The following is a 17,953-nucleotide window of genomic DNA, read 5'->3' as shown; positions in this document are numbered from 1 at the left end:
CTAGTAAACCCTTTGGGTATAGGTCACATGACGATGTGAACAATGGGTGTTAATCACATGGTGATGTGAACTATTAGTGTTGAATCACATGGCGATGTGAACTAGATTATTGACTCTAGTGCAAGTGGGAGACTGAAGGAAATATGCCCTAGAGGCAATAATAAAGTTATTATTTATTTCCTTATTTCATGATAAATGTTTATTATTCATGCTAGAATTGTATTAACCGGAAACATGATACATGTGTGAATACATAGACAAACAGAGTGTCACTAGTATGCCTCTACTTGACTAGCTCGCTAAACGAAGATGGATATGTTTCCTAACCATGAACAACAGAGTTGTTATTTGATTAACGGGATCACATCATTAGAAGAATGATGTGATTGACATGACCCATTCCATTAGCTTAGCACCCAATCGTTTAGTATGTTGCTATTGCTTTCTTCATGACTTATACATGTTCCTATGACTATGAGATTATGCAACTCCCGTTTGCCGGAGGAACACTTTGTGTGCTACCAAACGTCACAACGTAACTGGGTGATTATAAAGGAGCTCTACAGGTGTCCCCAAACGTACATGTTGGGTTGGCATATTTCGAGATTAGGATTTGTCACTCCGATTGTCGGAGAGGTATCTCTGGGCCCTCTCGGTAATGCACATCACATAAGCCTTGCAAGCATTGCAACTAATGAGTTAGTTGTGAGATGATGTATTACGGAACGAGTAAAGAGACTTGCCGGTAACGAGATTGAACTAGGTATTAAGATACCGACGATCGAATCTCGGGCAAGTAACATACCGATGACAAAGGGAACACCATACGTTGTTATGCGGTCTGACCGATAAAGATCTTAGTAGAATATGTGGGTGCCAATATGAGCATCCAGGTTCCGCTATTGGTTATTGACCGGAGACATGTCTCAGTCATGTCTACATTGTTTTTGAACCCGTAGGGTCCGCACGCTTAAGGTTTTGATGATAGTTATATTATGAGTTTATAAGTTTTGATGTACCGAAGGAGTTCGAAGTCCCGGATGAGATCGGGGACATGACGAAGAGTCTCGAAATGGTCGAGACGTAAAGATCTATATATTGGACGACTATATTCGGACATCGAAAAGGTTCCGAGTGATTCGGGTATTTTCGGAGGTACCGGGGAGTTACGGGAATACGAGGAAGAAGCAATGGGCCTTAATGGGCCTTAGTGGAAAGGACCAGGAGGTGGCGCGCGCCCCTCCCAAGCCCAGTCCGAATTGGACAAGGGGTTTGGGGTGCGGCCCCTCTCTCCCTTCCTTCCCTTCTTCCCCCCTTTCCCCCCTTCTCCTAGTTGGACTAGGAAAGGAGGAAACCTACTCCAACTAGGAGTAGGAATCCTACTCCCCTGGCGCGCCTCTCCTAGGGCCGGCCTCCTCCCCCCTTTCTCCTTTATATATGGGGGCAGGGGGGCACCTCTAGACACACAAGTTGATCTTCATGATCGTTCTCTTAGCCGTGTGCGGTGCCCCCCTCCACCATAATCCTCGATAATATTGTAGCGGTGCTTAGGCGAAGCCCTGCGACAATAGAACATCAAGATCGTCACCACACCGTCGTGCTGACGGAACTCTTCCCCGATACTTTGCTAGATCGGAGTTCGGGATCGTCATCGAGCTGAACGTGTGCTAGAACTCGGAGGTGCCGTAGTTTCGGTGCTTGATCGGTCGGGTCGTGAAGACGTACGACTACATCAACCACGTTGTCATAACGCTTCCGCTGTCGGTCTACGAGGGTACGTAGACAACACTCTTCCCTCTTGTTGCTATGCATCACCATGATCTTGCGTGTGCATAGGAAAATTTTTGAAATTACTATGTTCCCCAACAAGGCTTACCACCCAATGTGTTCAAGGAACACTTAGCCGGCATGGGTTTAAGGGAAAGACTTATAATTCCTGGATAGGCCCAAAAGGAACCGAATTTGTTTATGAACATAACGTATGTTGTAGTTCTATGATTCTATCGGCAATTAAGCTGTGATGATGAAACATGCTCTATGTACCAATATGTGATGAAACAAATAAACTAGAAAGTATAAACTTAAAAGTAAAGTTGAAATCAAGGGGGAGAATGTTAGGTTGATCTCTCTCCCGTTCGAACCCAACGGGTCGAACGGGTCCCTGACTCGCGTCCTGATCGGGGGCGCCCAACCAAACCATGTTTGGTGGGCCCCTGTGACCCGCGTTATATAAACAGGGGTGGAGGCCGGGCACGACTTACGAGGTTAATCGCTGCCACAATCCCCACTGACACTTCCTTCCGATCTAGGATTAGCGCGGCGCTCACGGGAAGCACACCACCGCCCCCATCTCTGTCCACATCGCCGCCATCACCACACCACCATGGCCGGCGCTGGATCGAGCTCATCCACACCTAAAGAAGGTAGGTTCACCGGATCTACTAGCCTACTCCGATCTAAGGCCTATCACCAGCAGCCAGGCAGAGGTGGTCAGCTGGCGCGCGAAGGAGCACGTCTTCTCTCAGCGGAATGACGAGCGGGGCCGCCGCAGGTTCGTGAGCAGGTGGAGCCTGAAATCCCTGTCCCGCGAAGGCGAAGGCGACGGCTGCTTCACGATACGGTGCGTGCTCACCGTCAGGAAGGAGACTCCGCTGGTGCTGCAGGGCGACCTCGAGCCCTGTATCGGTGACCCGACAGGCGCGGACGTCACGTTCCGCGTGGGCGGCCAGGAGTTTCCAGCACACCGGTTCCTCCTGGCCGCGCGGTCGCCAGTCTTTCGAGCTCAGCTCTTTGGACCCATGGCGGAGAAGGACATGGGGCGCGTCAAGGTCGTGGATGTGGAGCCGGCCATCTTCCAAATGATGCTTCACTACATCTATACGGATTCGCTGCCACCGTGCGATGACAGAGACGGGCACAGCATCGCGACGCTGCAGCATTTGCTGAGGCTCATGTGCGAGAAGGAGCTGTGTGAAAAGATCGATGTCAAGACTGTGAGGTCCACGTTCGCATTGGCGAATCAGCACAAGTGCGAGCAGCTCGAGTGATTGCCTGTGGTTTATGTCATCGCCAAAAGTCCTTGGCGCCGTCTTAGAGACCGAGGGGTTCAAGGAGCACTTCATGCCGAGTTGCCGCCCAATGGCCTTGGAGGAGGGAACTTCAGGGAAAAAATGTAGACGCCGAGAGGAAAAAACTGATCCAAACAAGAAAAAGATCAAAAAGATCCGTACAAAGCAGTGATCTTACTTTCATTTTGCATAACTAATAGTATTTTGTAGGGGAGCCAAGTGCCTCATTGCACATGACAACGTCTGTAAGGTAGAAGAATTCAATGGTTAAGGTAATAGTGAAAAGTTAACGCTCAAGAAAACTTTAGAAGGCTCGTCGTAATGGGAGTATCATAAGAGCAAGTACAATAGAGCTGAGTCAGTGTTGGCAAAATATCACCAATCTCTCGCTCTCACTGCTCTCTAGATTCACCGGAGGTGAGGAAGAAGATGAACAAAAGGTTTTGCGCCGCGTGAACTTTGCGACTTTTCTAGTTTTCATTCCTTCTACTTATTCAGAGTACAGCAACAGAAAACGGGCTCGTGGCCCCCTAACTACGCGCCACCACAGATCGTGGTGCTCATGCCATCCCACGAGCGATCGGTGAGGGCGCCAGAAACGCTCCACACTCTAACTGACTCGAGCTAAGCTCGCTAACAGAAAAACCTGAACCTACTGACGAAACTGAAGAAAGACTGAAACTGACGAAACTGAAAACAAAACACTAGCTACTGCAGACTTGGGTTTATTCAACAGTCAGCGGGCTATAAGGAATAAATTAGTATATTTGTTCTTAGTTGGAGAAAAAAGAAAAGAAGAGAGATGGTAAGCGGGCTCTTCGTGAAGAGCCAGCTCTAGCACATGCTCCTAGGCACTTTGTGAGAATGAAAAGTGGGCCACATAATAAAAAAGTAGTACACTCTTTTGATCTACTATTATACATGTTGACTATAAAATAGACTATAGATGACATGGCACTAGCTTATAGCCAGCAGCTGGCTATACTATTAACCATGCTCTAAGTACTATCTTGCATGCCAACTAGACTTTTTGATTGAGGCGACACACAATAAAATGAAGAAAGAGAGGATGTGGCAGCATATCATGATATTGTATCACATTAAATGTTGTACTACTTTGTGTCATGTATGACAATTAATAAGGCAACCTAATTAAGATGCTAACTTACTCCTCATTACAAAAGTATGATACTATGCATTACAAAAGTATGTTGTATTACTTTGTGTCATGTATGCTAACTCACTTGTATTATATGCATGATACTCCCCATTACGATCAACCGAACCCCATAAACCATATCATAGTCACCGGCAACTTCTAGTTTGCCCGTGGCAATGGATCCTGCCATTAATTAAAGAGCTCCAAATTCAAAAAGGGTTGCCTTCTTATGACATTATCATATTAAATATTGTGTTCCTTCTCATTTCGCCTTTTGATGATGCATCATGCATAGTGATTTCTTCCAAGAAAAATGCCTCATAAAAGGGAACTTTATAAGACAATCAACTTAAAAATGGTTAATTTTCAGAAGATATATAGATAGTTATCATATCAATATCTTCTCTTTTATACTATGTAAAAAACCTCGTTGAATACCCTTCCATGAGAAGATATTGATATGATAACTATCAATACTATTTCTTCTCATGTTTAGGTATGATGACTCTCTTTTCTATGGGACATTTACATTTTTTTTCCCAAACTCGAACCCACTATCGATATTACACCAAAATTTTTACTGTGCTCAAGTTTGCCCATTTTTCGCCTGATGGACTTGCAGGAATACCCTTCCATGTTGTTATGTCCTGTCAAAAGGGTTTGACCATCTACAAGACATCTTCTAGACAATTTTTCCCATGTCATATGTCCCTTACATGTGGGACCAATGCATGTCGTCCCGCGCACAGGGTCTTGGGAAGGATCTGACCATTTTAGGTCTATGGTACCCAGCCTTTCCTTATATTTCTGCAAGAGATTGTTTATAGGACTCGAACCGGTGACCTCATGGTCACAAGGAAACAGTTTTACCATTGCTCCAAGGCTCCCCTTTCATGTGAGACCCATTCTAACAAAAAGGAAAGGAAAAACTCCCTCTCCCCTCCCTCTAACTTACACGAGGGACCCCACCAAAGAAAGAGAAAAACTCTATTTACGTGAAGTATTTGCACCCGAGCTCAAATGCTCTTGGTGAACAGTAAAATCGGAAAAAATAGTAAACAAATTCAAAGAAGTCTGATTTTTTGTTTGCGGTAAACTTTGACGGATGTTCTATGTGCTTGCAAAAATTAATCATGAATGAATATTCCTGGAAGAGAACGTGGCAAAAAAATGTTATCATGACTTCAAGGGATGTACTCCAAACATCCTATTTTTTAAAAGCATTTTGGAGTACAAATTTTTTTTATCATGACTTCAAGGAATGTCATCCTGTGATGAACATTTTCAAGCATAGAAAACATTTGTCAAAGGTTGTCGCAAAAAATATTCAGATTTTTTTTCATTTTTTTCATTCTTTTGATTTTACTATTCACCTTAGCAAGAACACTTTCGCTGATAACTTTGTCTCTCTCGCGGCCTCATCAGACTCTCCGATATCCAATCTCTTTCTGTGGGGTAGGCCTAGCGTGAGTGAGACGCCGCCGTGTTACCTGTGTCTGGTGGTCTCCAGCGAGCTCGGGCAAGGACGCTTGGATGGCACATTCTGCCCTCCGACGCCCCAGCACCCACCGCACGCACAACCACCATATGGCCATGGATTTCGGACTGCGATCGCGATGGACCGAGGAGGGATAAGGTGGTGCTCCCTCCAACTTTGCGACCCACGCGGTCGTCGCCATAGACCTCCATCTTCCCCGTCGACTACCGCGAGGAGCTCGAGACATAATGCCGGCCCTGAGGGGGGGCAGGGGGGGCAGCCGCCCCGGGCCCCCAAGATCTAGGGGCCCCCTCCCAGGTGTAATATACGTATAAAGGTAACTATAGTAGCAGGCCATAGCTTCACGTAGAAAAAAGAAGTAGCCCAGCTCAAGAAGGTAGCAGCGAACGCACATAAATCAAGGTACGATCATGCGGAAACAAATCAGCGTACACACATAAATCACGTCGGCTCATTCTCTTTATATTCCATAACTATCGTGAGACATTCTCCCTCCAAAAGAAAAATAAACGATCGTGTGACGTGAGGTCATTCCTAATTCCCTCTATTCTCTGTTCTCCGCAAGCTCCAAACTCCAGATCCCAAATCGCTTAGGGGTGACTAGTCTCTGTTAGGTTGATCTCTTTTCAGTTCGAGCCGAACGGCTCGACGGGACCGTGCACCGCTGACCCCCACCAACATCCCTACCAATCTAGGGTTACCGCGAGCCGATGGGAAGCTCCACTGCATCCACCCTAGCGCACACACAACCCCACGCCGACGACTCCACCATGGCCGTCGGCGCTGGTTCCTCGAGCCAAGGAGAAGGTGATCTCCTCCCTCCGCCATCAATCCTAGCCTACCCGATCCCATAGCATCTATCAGTCTCCGGGCACTGTATGCGGCGACGACACAGCACGAACATCACCTACCCCAGAAAATTGACATTGCCGGCCCGAGCGCACATGTACATCCTCGAGTGTCTGCCACCAGAAATCCACGTCACATCATCGCCGAGCGTCCAATGACTGACGCCGATCTAATCAATCTCAGGTATGTCAATAGTACTATTCCATACAGTTTAAAGTAAAACTTCGTGCTTTGAGAAAGAAAGAATTTGATAAAAGTAGTTGCCATGAAGAAATTCTATAAGCTGCGGATGATTTTTTTTGCATGTTACATATCTGTTTGTTTTGGTTGATATGAATCACTTCATTGAATAAAGGATATAACTCACTGTGTTGAAAGATTGTTCAGATTCACGGTGCATGTGATTGTTGCATCAGCTAAAAGAAGCTTTTTCAAATTTAAAATTATTGAAGAACCATTTGGGATAAACAATGAACTAAAAGAGCTTAAATGGTTAGGTAACATTATGCATCGATAACAAACTATTGGATGATATTGACATTCACACAATCACAAGTGATTTTTCATCGAAGAATCTTACAAGAAAATTTAAAGATATGCATATTATGTTTATAACAAGGGGCCCCAAATTATACTTTCTCCCCGGGCCCCCAAAATCTCAGGACCGGCCCTGTCGAGACCCCGCCAGCCATGGATGCACACTCTCGCGCCCGACCGCCGTGGATGCATGCCCGATCGCACAATCGCGCCCCAGCCACCATAGATGCACGCCCGCAACCTGCTCACTCTCTTCCTTCGATTCGGAGTCAGGGAAGGACGCTGGTTGCAATAAATGTTTGCAAAAAATTGTAAAAAAAACTGAAGTTTTCAAAATATTCTACTTTTCAAAACAATATCAAGTTTATTTGGAAATCCAAAATAAAAACTAATTCAAAAGTAACAAATAAAATAAAAAAAGGAACAGGTAAAGGAAATGCTCACTGTTGGGCTTGTGCTATATGGGTTGGCCCGCGCGAGTACTCCATGTGCAAATGCTCGACTGTTTGTTTATAGTTTGCATCAAATTGCGAAACTTCACTCCCCATCTTGTGAGGCACTGACAAATGACGCACTGCATGTGTGCCAGTTGTCACAACCTATAAGTTCCTTTTTTTGTATATTCGTTTATTTAAAACGTTTTATCTCTTGAACAGTGCATCCAAATCCCGAGCAACCCGTGGCACAAGCACGAGGACGGTGTTTTGTATCGTTTTGTTGGCTTTCAGCCAATTCTGGTATTGTTTGAAGTTGTCCAGCCGATTTTTTTATAGATTATTTTACTCCAACATTTTTTGGCCTTCTTTTTAGTAAAAGCTTTTCATGGGTTAAAAAATATACAAGGAATTTAAAAAGTTCGTAAATTAGAAAATATTCACAAAGTTTGAAATCTTAGAGAATTTTAAAAAAATGTTAACAAGTTTTAAAAAATCTTCATGGATTTTCAAAATGTATGCTCAGTTGAAAGTTTTTTCATGAGTTAAAAAATCTTCATGATTATTAAAACGTATCTTCTGAAATGAGAATTTGTAAAATTCATGAGTTTAACATTTTTTGAATTAAAAACAAAAACAAAAAAATAAAAAAATTCAAAAATAATGGCCAAGGAAATTATGAAAGAAAATAATAAGAAGAAACCAAGAAAATCAACACAAAAACACAGAAACAAAGAAAAAATAAGACCTGGGACAGAACATTCTAGCACCTTCATATAACTGTTTGGAAAGTGCTAAAAAAACTGTTTGGAAAGCCAAAAAGAGTGCGTGACATTGGCCGGCCAATTGCTCCACTATTTTGTTGCTGCAGGCGGAACAAAGAATTTACAAAGCGAACCGGTATCCCTTGGGTAGTGGCCGATTGTATGGGCTCTGAGATCACATCGTCGAGATGCATCCCGGAGAGCACCGTCACTGGGACTCTCAGCTTCGAGGTGGCAGCTGCTCATTGCCCCAATCTCGAAGCCATGGGCGTGGACGAGTGCGCTAGATCAGACGTCTACAGCTTCGGCGGCTACCATTGGGGCATCGAGTTGTACCCGTACGGGTGGCGGGACGCGAACCATGCCATCAATGCCATGGCCTACTTGTGGTTTCTCAGCCCTGCCGGGCCTGTGCATACCAAGTACACGCTGAGCGTGCTGGGTAACGAGGGAGAGGAACCGGTAGCCAGCTTCGGCGTGTTGGAGGGAGTCTTTTCTCCGGTGGAACCCAACAACTGCTGGGGCACAGAGCTGAAACCGCTGTCCGAGCTCGGGGACGGGGGGACGGCGGCTTCACGTTACAGTACGTCCTCACCATCATCAACGTCGAGTCCCGGCCGATGGAGCTACCCGGCCACCTCGAGCGCATGCAGGTGAACGGAAGACGCGCGGACGTCCGGTTTCGGGTGCGCGGCCGAAACTTCCGCGCGCAAAGCTCTATCCTGGCGGAGCGGTCGCCCGTCTTCGAAGCGCAGCTCTTTGGCCCCATGGCGGAGAAGGACATGCGGCACATCAAGGTTGTCGGCATGAGGCCAGCCATCTTCAAGATGATGCTTCGCTATATCTATACGGACTCACTGCCGTCATGCAACGACCAAGGCGGCCGCAGCGCTGCGGTGATGCAGCGTTTGCTTGTCGCGGCGGACAGGTACGGGCTGGACAGGCTGAAGCTCATGTGCGAGGAAGAGCTGTGCCGGAGGATCGACGCACAGACCATCATGTTCATGCACGCGCTCGCAAATCGGCACCATTGTCATCGGCTCAAGCATGCATGCCTCCAGTTTCTTACGTGGTCGCCGGAAGTCCTAGGCACCGTCCTTGAGAGTAGCGGGTTCAACGAGCTCTGCATGACAAATTACCGACCATTGCCTCTGGAGGGGGATCATGTCCCGGGGACAAATAAGCGTGGCCATCCAGAGGAAGAAACTGATCCAGGCCAGAAATTAAAAACGGACTGCAGTTTCTTAGGAAGTTGATATCCCCTCCGCCCGAAAATACTTGTCGAAAAAATGAATGTATCTAGATATATTTTAATTCTTAATACATTCATTTTTATTCTTTTCTGCGATAAGTATTTCCAGACAGAGAGAGTACTACGTATGTTTTCCTTTTGACTTGCAAATACTTATATTTTACATGAGCTATTGCCGCATTGACTGATGAGGTCATGTTTTTAAGACCACAATTTTTTTATATGTATAATAAAGACCCTTGAACATCAAGAGTCCTTTGCGCCATGGAGAAGATCGATCGGCCCCAAAGGACCCTTGAACATCAAGAGTCCTTTGCACCACGGAGAAGATCGATCGGCCCCAAAGGACCCTTGAACATCAAACTTTTTTTTTGCATGAAAACTTCCAATCTACTCATCTCCAATCATGGTAGTACAACGAACATTAGAAATAAAAATTACATCCAGATTCATAGACCACCTAGCCACGACTACAAGCACTGAAGCGAGCCAAAGGCACGCCACCGCCATCGCTCCTCCCTTGACGGAGCCGGGCACAACTTATTATCATAGACAATCAGGGAATCGTAGTGCTAAGGCCCTAAAGGACCAAAGCACCAGACCAACAATCACATGAAATGTAGTAGACCCCACTGTTACAAACTGGCTGTAAAAAAACTTGGCTGGTACTATAGCGGGTGAAAGAGTGAAACATTGTTGTACCAGAGCAGTTTATCAGGGCTGACAGAACAAATCACGTCTTCTCCCCTGCCCCCGCGTCGCCTTAGGCGACACGGGGGGCGAGATCTGCCGCCGGCCCAAAGGCCTCCTCCCACGTCCTCTCTCCCCTGCCGCCACCAGAGGCCACGCCCGTAGCCTGGCCGATGATGGCGGCGACGCACGGAACTGCGGGTTCCCAGCGGCGTGGAGCGGCGGGTTCCCGGCGGCGAGTGTGACAGCACGATACCGCGGCAGAGGAGCCCCTGTGGGTTTAGGCTAGATGGGTTTCGGCTGGCCGGCGGATCTGGTGAGCGTCTATAGGCGGGCATGGTGGGCCTGACGACGTCGGCCTAGGCACCATGGTGGCGCCATGGCCGGTCAGGCGGCGGCGGCCTGGATTCTCCGTCCAGTCCCCGGCAGTGATGGTGGCGGTTCGTGTACAAGTTGCTTGATGGAGGTCCTCTGTTCTGATCCGGGTGAAAACCTGGCCAAGGCCGGCGGTGACGGCGCTGGTATGCGGTGTTTCCTTCTTGAAGGCATCGCCAAGGAGAAGTTCAAGACATCTATCTACTACCTCCTGGGGAAACCCTAAATCAGTAGATCGGATGACGGTGGCGCATTGGTGTCGTTTCCTCCTTTGGGGCGTCATTCTTGGAGGCGTACACGGGATCGAGGGACCAGTGAGTGGCTTTCTTGGTGGAGTGGTGCTTCATCCTACACATTGATGTGGCGCAGTGGAGACTCAACGCCCGATGTACGAAGATGGACTAGCGCAGGAGGACGACACTGTCTGGCGTCGATGGCAGAGAGACCTGGCACAGTAGATGCAACAGTACAACTCTGAAGATGGATTGGTGGCAGATGGCTGCGGCGGCCTCATACCCGGCAGGCGTCCTAGTTGAGAAGTGTGACGGACTGGTGGGTGACCCATACCCGGCAGGCGTCCTGGTTGGGACCTTAGGTCTTAGATGTTAGGTTTGGCTGCAAGGTCTGTTTGGTATTAGGCCCAGACTATCAGCATCCCTACATCAACTGGATAGGAGTAGCGACAGATGTTGCCTAGGCGGTGGCTTTAGGCTTACTTTTGTATGACTTTGTAAGGTTTTGTTGAATTTTTAATAAAGTGGTTGCATGCATCGTCCGGATGCAGAGACAGAGGGTCTTCCTCCATTTCAAAAAAAAAATCGTTGCTCCAATCCAATTGCAGCCTCTTTACGGACCTCTTTGAAGTATTTTTTTTTTCAAGCAGAATATGTTTCCAAGATTTCATTGTAATTCTTAGTCATAGGAATTATTATTATTTTTGGATTTTAGATCCAAATCAGTGTATCTGTAATTGTTACGAGTATAAATAAAATTGCATGTGTTTCTAAAAAAAAAGCAAGAGGAATCCAATTGTGCGGGCGGGGTCAATCGGATGGGGCACGCGGCGGCCGGTCGACCGGCGCCTAGTGCTGTCCATTGAGTATAGACCCTGGCTAATGACCTTCCTACCACGAGTATTTGGGTGACCATACAAAACCTACAGTTTTGGCTCTTTACGGTGCCTACCAGACCGATATCGTATAGGAGTCCTTTTTTTTTTAGGGTCCGTATAGGAGTCCTTGGGTTGATTAATTCCATATAATCTGTTCTTCCTTTCCAAGTTATTTATTTGGCTCGATCGTGTTTGCCCGTGATCCGTCGTCGATCGTCTACCTTCGCCATGGGTAAAAGCTCGACCACGGCAGTGGTGCGTGTACGGGAGACCATGTCGTCAAGCAGCTTCAAGGAGCACACGGACACACTCAGTTTGGAGGTGCCCGACTACCTGCAGGTTAAGGACATGGGCGTCGGCGAGTTCGTTAGCTCGCGCGTCTTCCCGGTCGGTGGCTACGAGTGGGAGATGAGGTTCTACCCAGGCGGAAAAGACTGGCACTGTGCCGGCAACGCCTCCGCGTACGTGTTCAGCCGCAGCCAAGTCAAGGACGTGAGCACCCGGTTCACGTTGAGCATGCTGCACACCAAGGGCCAGGTGCAGGTAGCAAGCTTCGACCCGAGGAAGCGCGTCTTCTCGCCAAAAGCAACGAGATACGACGAGTGAGGCCACCCCAAATTCGTGGAGAGGGCCAAGCTGGAATCGCTGTCGCAGCTCGGGGATGGCTGCTTCACGATACTGTGCGTCCTCACCGTCGTCATGGACGAGCCACCGTCTCTGGAGCTGCACAGCCACCTCGAGCGCATGCTCGAGGACGGGAGGGGCGCCGACGTGACGTTCAGCGTGGCCAACCAGGAGTTCCGCGCTCACAGTTTTCTCCTGGCGGCGCGATCGCCGGTCCTGGCGGCGCAGCTATTTGACCTAATGGAGGGTGTGCGGCGAGTGGAGATCGTGGACGTGGAGCCTGCCATATTCAAGATGATGCTTCACTACATCTACACGGAGTCGCTGCCACCGTACGACGATCAAGGCGGAAACAACATCAGGGTGATGCAGCATTTACTGGTGGCAGCAAATAGGTACGGCCTAGAAAGGTTGAAGCTGGTATGCGAAGAAGAACTGTGCAAAAGAATCGACTCAGAGACCATCACAACCATGTCGGCGTTGGCAGATCAGCACCAGTGCAAACGCCTCAAAGTTGCATGCATGAAGTTCAAATCATCACCCAAGTAATGGCTGCCCGTCTTGGCGACCGATTGATAAGTTTCTTGGAGCACTTCCCCGCAAGTCACAAGGTTTGCCCGGTTCTGAGCGATGATGGCGGCACGCCTTCAACACGCTCGTTTATAGTCGTCGCTAGGTGAACATGAATCTGAATGTAATTTTTACTTTTGGTATTTTCTGTACCGCTTTGACAGTTGATGAATAGATTGAATATTTTTCTCGAAAAAAATTGTCTTCACACGGGGCTTTGGAGGGGGAGATTCAAGGACCAAAGTAGTAGTCGAGAGGATAAAATTGATTAAAAAGATACCTACAAATGTTAATGGTAATTGTTCTTTGTTTTGCATAACAATTATTTTGTGCGGAGGTGTTCTTAAAAATGAATTTTGTACTAGATATTTCTAAACCACAAATGTTGAAACACCATCTTCAGCACCATATCTGAAAGGACTTGAATCACATATAGCCTTTGTAGAAAGACACGTGCAAAACAAATTTAAAAGTAATAGAGGTATATGTACGATATTTCTTTTTTGGAACAACATGTATGATTATTTATTAGGTATTAAAGACCTTAAAGCTCTATTACTCCTTCGATCCTTTAGATGTTGGAAGAAAATACTTTTGCCGTGATGGCTTTATTTATAAAGCCGAGCATTTGCCTTTTCTATTAAAAACTCAAAAATTTGATCTTGATCGGGGGTTTTTAATCTCTGTCAGGCAAAAGTCCATAATGAGCTCTTTTATGGTGATTGGCGTAATACTCGGAATACTACTTACCCGTATGATTTTTACTAGCCGTCCAATCTGATGGGGGTTAAAAAGGGTTAAATTTAATATGTTTATTCCAAGAAGAGCATAATGGTCCAGGATAAAATATCTTCTTTTTTGCAACCGATCACCTCCATGACAGAACCACGTCTAATAGATCCAGATCAAGGTCGTCCTCACCGTCGCCCTCGCCCCTTCACTGTTCTTGTCAATTCACCGCCGTCGTCCTCGCTCTCCCCTCCTCCCCCTCATTGTCCTTGACATCCCCGGCGATAAGAAGAAGAATAAGACACCACATATGCGGCGGTTGAACCGGCAGCGACGTGGGCGGCACTATAATCTGCAGGAACTCGACGCCGGCCGATCCCATCTCTTCTCGGCTGCCATCCTATGGTATGAACCTGACTTCTTGGATCTGTAGCCTCCACTTCCTACTTATTTAGTTTAGTATTCATGGAGAGGAGAGACGGTGGCTTTACAATGGACAAGATGGAGAGGAGGCGGGGTGGTTTTGCAATGGAGAAGAGGGAGAGGAGCGTGTGGCGGCGGTTTAGGATTGAATGAGAGCGGCGGTGCATTGTGATTGGATCTAAATTAAATCAATCTTATCACTAATTTACCCCTCAATTAAGAAGCGCCCTCACATTAACCTAAGTACTGACACCTCGCGGTTTCTAGTACTTTCTTCTAATTACTATGTATCTAGTAGTTGTTAGGATGATCTTCACCGTGTGGGCCCAACGGCCCACCGGGCCCTTAGATCCTCGCCCTGATCGGGGGCGCTCAACCCACTATGGGTGATGGGCCCCTGTCACCTCCACTATATAAAGAGGTGGGGGCCGGCGGCTCGCATCACGAGGTTCGTCACGACGCCGTACACCCCACCTACACCCCCTACCGATCTAGCGTTAGTGCAGTGCTGATGGGAAGCGCCGCCACCACTTCACCCACGATCTGCCATCACCACCGCCGCCATCCACCATGGCCACCCCATCGAGTTCATCCGGACAGGCAGAAGGTAAATCACCAGATTGATCTAAGCCTACCCGATCCAAGAGGTCTAACAATGGTATCAGAGCCATCTAGGCTAAGAATTTTGGGACAAAGTGCATACACGGAAAGAAAATTCCTCCCTCCCTCCCTCCCCCCCGAAGAACCCTAGCAGGGCAAAGACAAACAACAACAAAAAAGCAGAAAGTTCACCGGCAGAGGGCCCCGGCCCCCGCCGGCAAAGTGCGCCACCACTCCGGCCGCACCAGTTCCTCTCGTTCGAACGGGCATCGGCAAGCCAAGCCATCCAGACGAAGAACGACCCCGCAAGGGGCAAAGGGCACTGTGATCAATCCGCTCGACGGCGGCGCGCTCACCGCAAGGTGGACGTGCAGCCGTCAAGGGGGAAGGCCACGGTGCCGCTGCCGTTCGCTCCGCTGTCGTCGAACACATGGGGAGCCGAGGAAATCTTTGTCCGCGACTCTCTCTGCTGCTGGAGGTGGAGAAAGAAGCATGAGGGGAAAGGGAAAAGAGAGGGCAGCCCACGCAGTAAGGTGGCCGGTCGCCGCCGTCGCCGGCGGACGACGCGGGCGGCCGGGGCGCTGCCCCTAGTTTTCCGTCGGGTAGCAAGACGGCAGAGAAAGAGAGAGACAGGTAAGGGCGGCGACGCGATGCGAATGGGGGCTAGGTTTCGGGATCAGGGGACTTCCGATTTTGTCCAACCGAAAACCCCGCTCGGCCGTCCAATCTAAAAGAACAGCCAGGATCAAAGACCTAGCCCCGCCCCGGGCCAAGTGGGCCGAAAGCGTGAACGCACCAGGCCGATGCCGCACTGCCGCGGTGGGCTGTGGGCCGATGAGCTAGGGCGGCCGAACGGCGCTCGGCCAGCAGGCCGTGGGCCGCGCAGGGGCGTGCGCTGGGAGCCGTTTGTTCGGCTGGCGGTTTTTTATTTTTCTGTCCAGTTTTGGGCAAACTTAAATACAGTTTTTTCTATCCAAATTATTCAGAGAAATTTTTTGTTTAGAAAATAGAAAAGTAAAAGTAATGCTTTTGAAAAGCAAAAAGTTCATGAATTTTTAATTCATGTTTTCCGCTGCAAATAAAAATAAAGTGCTCTTTTAAAAGTGACTAGAACTAAAGTAAAAGATTAAAATTGTTGCTTCTCTAATGCTTTTTCGAACCGATTAAAATTGCTTAGAGAGTAAAAGAGTACAGAATTGTTTCTAAATAGATTCAGAAAGTTTCCGCTGCAAAGTAAAAGTTTTATCCTCCATTTAAATTGAAACCAACGGGAAAATTTAATTGGAAGAATTGTTCTAAGCAATGTTTTTCCCCTGTGGGTGAAATGAGATGCAGATAGTTTCTGCTATGACAAAAGAAAGATATATTTTTTAAGTTAAAATATGATATTGTTATTTTCTGACCAACGTTGTTGATAACAGTGCTATAATTCTATGAGTCTTATGTTCAAAGCTTAAATATCTTATAAATTTTGTATCAAAGTGATCAGTTTTCAGAGAAGAGATAAAGATCAAGTAACGCTCTTGAACTAGAGAGATGTATATTTCTTGTTCCCACTGCAATAAAGTTGATGATGATGATTATTTCTTTGGAAAGTTGTTTAATAGAAATACTATCATCATATTGTTTATGAGTTATATGCATTATTTTCATTTCCGCCCAACGGTGATATGCAATTAATGTAGAAGGATGATGTTTTAGAAGGGCCAATTCCATTTTCCCCCTAACTTTGTCCCGACCTCATCTTTACCCCTAAATAAAAACAGTGCTCAACTTTGCCCCTCTTCCGTTAGGTGCACTTATAGAAATGCCCTTCCATACATTTTCCGTCCAGTCAAAGGCCTTTGACCGTTAGATTTTTCTATACGCGCACTTAACGGTCAAAGGCCTTTGACTGGACGGAAAATGTACGGAAGGGCATTTCTATAAGCACACTTAACGGAAGAGGGGCAAAGTTGAGCACTGTTTTTATTTAGGGGTAAAGATGAGGCCTGGACAAAGTTAGGGGGAAAAATGTAAATCTCCCTTTATTCTAATTCTGCCCAACGGTGATTTAGAATATAGAATAAGGTTTTAAAAGTTTAATGTGCATATATTTTAACCAGACCAACATGGGATTATTTTTTATGCTCAATATTGTTGATTATTGGATATTTTTTTCTCAGATTAAAAGTTTTCCATGCTTTCATTCGTGAAAGCGAATGGCTGGGTATTCGTGACTCGAAAGATGACCAAGAAAGGTCTTAACATGAGGGAGTATCTTCTCTCTAAAGAATGGCTTCAAAAGAAAAGAATTCTTGGATATTAATCCAAGAGAAGAAAACAAATAGATCATTGAGAGTCTTGGTTGATGAATGTCTTTCATGTATTCTATATGAAGAAGATTTATCAGTCAACATGATTTGAGATGAAACAAGCAACATGCATGTTTAATTTGACCAACGTCAGATCAAGCATGTGTGTCAAAGAGCATTAGGATTTATTCCTAAATTTTATGATTGAATAATGCAGTCAAAAGAGTCAATTCTTGCATTTAAGTCCCTTACAGGGAATTACCCGCATAGCGGGAGAAGATGATTATCATAAAACCTGCATGGCGGGAAAATTCTAGGAATATACCGGCGTAATTAACGGGGTAAAGTTGACATATTATTATGTCAAAAATCTTGTATGGCGGGAGAAATTCTGGCAAAGGACTTATCCTGTATGACAGGAGAAAGATATGATGACTCATGTGCTTTTAATGTGTCCCACTCTGGGAGAAAAGTATGGAGTAGCTATTATGCCTTCCTAGTATCGACCGTACACCTTATGTGTAATGGTCATTAAGCACTCAACAAATCCAAAGGGAATAAAAGTTACAAACGAACCTAAAGATAAGAATGATATGCAAGTGTGACTTGCAAAAGTACTAATGATACAGAACTCTGTTGAGTTTCTGAAATGGAATGAGGAAAAAGTACTCCCATACTAGTTAAAAGATAACTTCATTTTGTATGAAGAGATAACTTCATTTCGTATGAAGTAATCTGATGAATGAAGTAGATAATCGAAGTTTCCTCAATTCACAAGAGTTATCAATGGTTTTCGGAATTGTGGCAGAAAAGTTCTTGCCACATTTCGAGGGGGAGAAAGATATATGAGATAAATTAAGAATGATGAAACTCCCCTATACTTTAGATAATGTGATGAAGAATGTGATCGTCTGGGGGAGTACGACGGTCATATTAATACCCCTAAAGAAAAGAAATAGTTGTATTTCTGGATCTT

General features: G+C 46.4%; 2 protein-coding genes and 2 pseudogenes across 2 annotated transcripts; all 4 read left to right on the top strand.

Annotated features, from left to right (window-relative positions):
* Positions 1–3,240, top strand: part of LOC123191915 (BTB/POZ and MATH domain-containing protein 3-like) — a 51,816-nt pseudogene extending 48,576 nt beyond the window's left edge.
* A 5,231-nt stretch (positions 3,241–8,471) lies between these two features.
* LOC123191914 (BTB/POZ and MATH domain-containing protein 2-like) lies at positions 8,472–9,565 on the top strand (annotated as a pseudogene).
* Positions 9,566–11,965: 2,400 nt separating this feature from the next.
* LOC123186169 (BTB/POZ and MATH domain-containing protein 4-like) lies at positions 11,966–12,343 on the top strand. Its single transcript, XM_044597955.1, has one exon. The coding sequence runs from the start codon at positions 11,966–11,968 to the stop codon at positions 12,341–12,343; it is 378 nt and encodes a 125-aa protein (XP_044453890.1).
* A 93-nt stretch (positions 12,344–12,436) lies between these two features.
* Positions 12,437–12,910, top strand: LOC123186168 (BTB/POZ and MATH domain-containing protein 2-like). Its single transcript, XM_044597954.1, has one exon. It carries the CDS (start codon positions 12,437–12,439, stop codon positions 12,908–12,910), a length of 474 nt encoding a protein of 157 aa, XP_044453889.1.
* Positions 12,911–17,953: the final 5,043 nt, after the last annotated feature.

The sequence above is a fragment of the Triticum aestivum genome, chromosome 2A (genome assembly GCF_018294505.1).
Source record: "Triticum aestivum cultivar Chinese Spring chromosome 2A, IWGSC CS RefSeq v2.1, whole genome shotgun sequence".
Classification (NCBI taxonomy): Eukaryota; Viridiplantae; Streptophyta; class Magnoliopsida; order Poales; family Poaceae; genus Triticum; species Triticum aestivum.
This window is presented reverse-complemented; position numbering and strand designations above follow the sequence as displayed.